General features: G+C 69.3%; 1 protein-coding gene across 1 annotated transcript in view; it reads right to left on the reverse strand.

Annotated features, from left to right (window-relative positions):
• Window positions 1-3,384, reverse strand: part of PRR35 (proline rich 35) — a 3,846-nt gene that overhangs the window by 177 nt on the left and 285 nt on the right. The window contains exons 2-4 of the mRNA XM_077762806.1: window positions 2,750-3,379; window positions 1,882-2,508; window positions 1,539-1,617 (exon numbers count right to left, since the gene is read on the reverse strand). Of these exons, the coding sequence (XP_077618932.1) occupies window positions 1,539-1,617; window positions 1,882-2,508; window positions 2,750-3,379 (1,336 nt within the window). The remainder of the gene's footprint in view (window positions 1-1,538; window positions 1,618-1,881; window positions 2,509-2,749; window positions 3,380-3,384) is intronic.

Raw genomic sequence — 3,384 nt, forward strand, 5'->3', positions numbered from 1 at the left:
GGTGGGGACAGATGGGCAGTCTTTCTCAAACTCATCTGCCCAAGGGACCCTGCCTTCCCTCAGGCAGAGAAAACGACTCTTCCTGGGGGCAGTCCAAGGGTCTGCCATTGTCCCCACAAAGCCCCTGGAAACTTCCGACCCCTGAAGGGTTAGGCAGGGGGCCTTTCCTGGGCCTTGCCCGCTAGCGCCCAGAGAGGCTGGGTGGGGGCCTCCTACCTGGGCTAGTCTCCCTGGGCCCTGCTCCGGCAGCGGCAGCCTCTGTTGTTGGAAACTGGACTCTGAGGGAGGGNAAGCTCTGTGAGGCCCTGAGCCGCTAACCCCCCTGGAGGCGCCCCGGTGCTGCCGCATTCCTGCCTAGGGTACTTCCTGCCGGCTTCTGGGACATTCTTCCCACTGCCCCCACCTTGTCCGGAGCCCAGCCCACCCTTCAGGGAGGCCCACACAGCCCTCCCAACCCGCCCTGATGCAATTCGTGGGTTTGCTGCTCAGGGGGCACTGGGCCGGGCACGATCACGGGCGGGACCCTGAGGAAGGGGCTGCACTCTGCACCTGGCTCTCAGCACAGTCTGGGGCGGGGAGCCTCCGGGGCCTCATCCCGCCCCCCCAAACCTGCGGGGCTGCATCCTGCGTCTCTGATCTTGTTTCTACACCTGGGAAACTGGGCCGATGCCCCTGAGCTCAGGTCTGCTGGGGGGTGATGAGCAATCTGGGTGCAGTAGACACAGGGGGTGCCGACAGAGAGCCAAGGAGGGCCAGGCCTCCCGACAACTCCCGACTCAGCCCGCAGCCCCCGCAGCCCCTGCAGCCCCCGCCAGGAAGCCCCTGGAGGGCGGGGGCGGGGTCAGCCCCCGTCTGTGGCTCCCAGCACTTCCCGCCCGGCTGGCTCTGGACTCGGCCTCTTAGTGCCCCGCACTGGGGTGGCCTGCGATGCTATCTGCTGCCTGGCCCACTTAATGGGGCAGCCGCAGGTCCTGCTCTGACTGGCCCCAGCCCGGCCGGCCCGGCGGGGGGAACAGGGAGGGACTGCCCTCCCTGGGGCCACTCCCGGGTGGGCACAGAGGTATGGCCAGCTCCCGGGAGAGAGGAGTGATNCCTCCCTCTCTGCCCCCTGTCCCTGCCTGTGGGAAAGGCCAGTGTGGCCGTGCAGGGAGGGAGGCAGTGAGCTGTGAAGGCCACCGATGCCTATCGTGGCTGCAGGGGCTGGCGGGGGGCCAGCGAAGGCCACGCTGGGCAAGCAGCCCCGGGCCACGGAATGTGGGTGCACCATTTAACCACAGAGGGAGCAGCCTCCAGCATGAACCTGACATTAGGGCTGCCCTGCCAGATGCGGAGGCTGGAGGCCGGCCCAGGGGTCCCTGTCCACCACCCGCGTGCGAAACACAGGCCTGGCTAGCCACCAGACCGTGTGCACGTAGCTCCCCACCTCTGCTTGCCTTACCCCCCGCCGATGGAAAGCCCCCCCACTTGGTCTTCAGACTCTGGCTCTCCCGGGGAGGAACCGGCCTGCAGCAGGCAGGTCAGGGCCCGAGGGTGGATACCCAGAGGCCCAGGACACTGCCCGCCTCAGATGCTGAGGCTGGGGACACTCCCAGGGCCGAGAGTGTCCCGGTGGTGACGCTGGAGCGCCAGGGGAAGAAGGAGGCCCAGACAGGCGGTGTGAAGATGGTTTTTATTTTAACGCCCACTATTGAGATCAGTAGGTAGCTATGACCCTCCGCTGTCCCTCGTGGCCGCAGAGATAGGCCACAGCCATGGCACGTCAGTCCACGGGCATGCGGGACAGGCTGTAGGCCACAGCCCCGGGGCTGGGGCAGGCGGGGGCCCAGGCAGCGGACGCGGGGGTGGAGAGGGGCGCCTCTCTGTGAAGAGCAGAGCTAGCACCGAGGCTGTGGTGAGACCTCGGCACCAGGGACAGCCTCAGGGGGCCAGGAGCCTGCAGGCCCGCCACGGGCACCCCAGCTGCTGCCAGGGGTGACAGGGTCCTCTGGGGCCGGAAGGGGGAGGCCCGGAGGGGGGACACTGGAGTCAGCCTCACACTTGGTGGTGTGGCCGGAGAAAGGCTCAGCGGGTGCAGGGCCCAGCATGCTAGGTGGCTCGGGGGTCCCCTGGGCGAGTGTGGGGCCCAGCTCTAGCTGCCCCCAGGGCCCCACAGGCCCCTTGGGCCCCTTGGTGGACACCCGCTTCACAGAGAGGTCGAGGGGTGCATCCGGCGGCCGAACAGCCCGCTCCAGTGCCTGGTGGATGATGAGCAGCTCCTGGCGGATCTTGCCCAGCTGCTCCCGCAGAGGCCGAGGGGCCAGGCCCCCAGCAGGCGCCAGCTGCCCCAGGCGCTGCTCCACTCTGGCATAGTCACCCAGGGCCCGAGTCAGGTCGTCACCCATGTGCCCTGGGCCACCTGGCACTAGACCCAGGGGCTGCTGGGGCAGGAGGGCCCCAGGGCCTGGGGGCTCGGGGTTGCTTGGGTCCTTGTCCTCAGGCCAGAGCATCGTGGAGGAGCCAGCACGCAAGCTAGGGGGTAGAAGCCGGTCAAGAGGCCGCACTGCACCTCGCCGTGTGCCCAGTCCCTGCCCCACATGCCCCGTGGTCCCCCCAACCCCTTTCAGCCTGGCTGAGGGCCTTGGCTTCCCCTCTGTAGGCTGAAGCCCACATTCTTAGCAAGTAAACTCAGAAGGGGGCCCAGCCGCCCTGGCCAGCTCGCCTCCCACCAGGGCCAGCTCCCAGCCCCCATGCCAGGGGCCCCAACACCTACCTGCCCTGGGAGCCAAACTTCACCGCGCCACAGGGGCCCTTCAGGGGGTCCAGGCCGCTTCCCAGGGGCAGCCTCCTTTTGGGGTCAGTCTGGGCAGCCAGCTCCAGCTCCCCCCCCGGCCCTGAGTCCGTAGGGGCTCCGCCGCGGGGCCAGGGCCTGCCCAGCCCAGGGGCCAGAGTCCCAGGGGGCCCCTTTGGGGGTGCTGGGGGCTTGGCAGGGGCAGCCTTGCCTGCTGGCAGCCCCAGGGCATGCTCCAGGAGCAGGGGGTAGTACAGGCGGGGCACCAGGGCAGGGCGGTCGGCTTGTGGGGGAGGGACAGTGGAAGCCGGTGTCAGCAGGGGGCTGGCCGGGGCCAGAAAGGGCATGTGGGCCGCGGCGGCCAAGGAGGGCCCCAGGCAGGAGAAGAGACCCGGGGCGAGAGGGCAGTTGACACCCAGCAGGGACAGATGGAGGCTCTGGGCCTCAGGGAGCTCACCGGGGGCCGGCGGGGGGTAGCAGGGGACCCTGCTCTCAGGGCCCGTTGCGGCCGCGTCCAGCACAGCCAGGCCCCCAGGGCCCCGGCTCGGCCCGGGCTTCCAGGACTCGGCCGGGAGCCCGCCCAGGGCCACACCCTTCTGAGCACCCCTGCCTGCAGG

The sequence above is a fragment of the Crocuta crocuta genome, unplaced genomic scaffold, assembly GCF_008692635.1.
Source record: "Crocuta crocuta isolate KB4526 unplaced genomic scaffold, BGI_CrCroc_1.0 scaffold234, whole genome shotgun sequence".
Classification (NCBI taxonomy): Eukaryota; Metazoa; Chordata; class Mammalia; order Carnivora; family Hyaenidae; genus Crocuta; species Crocuta crocuta.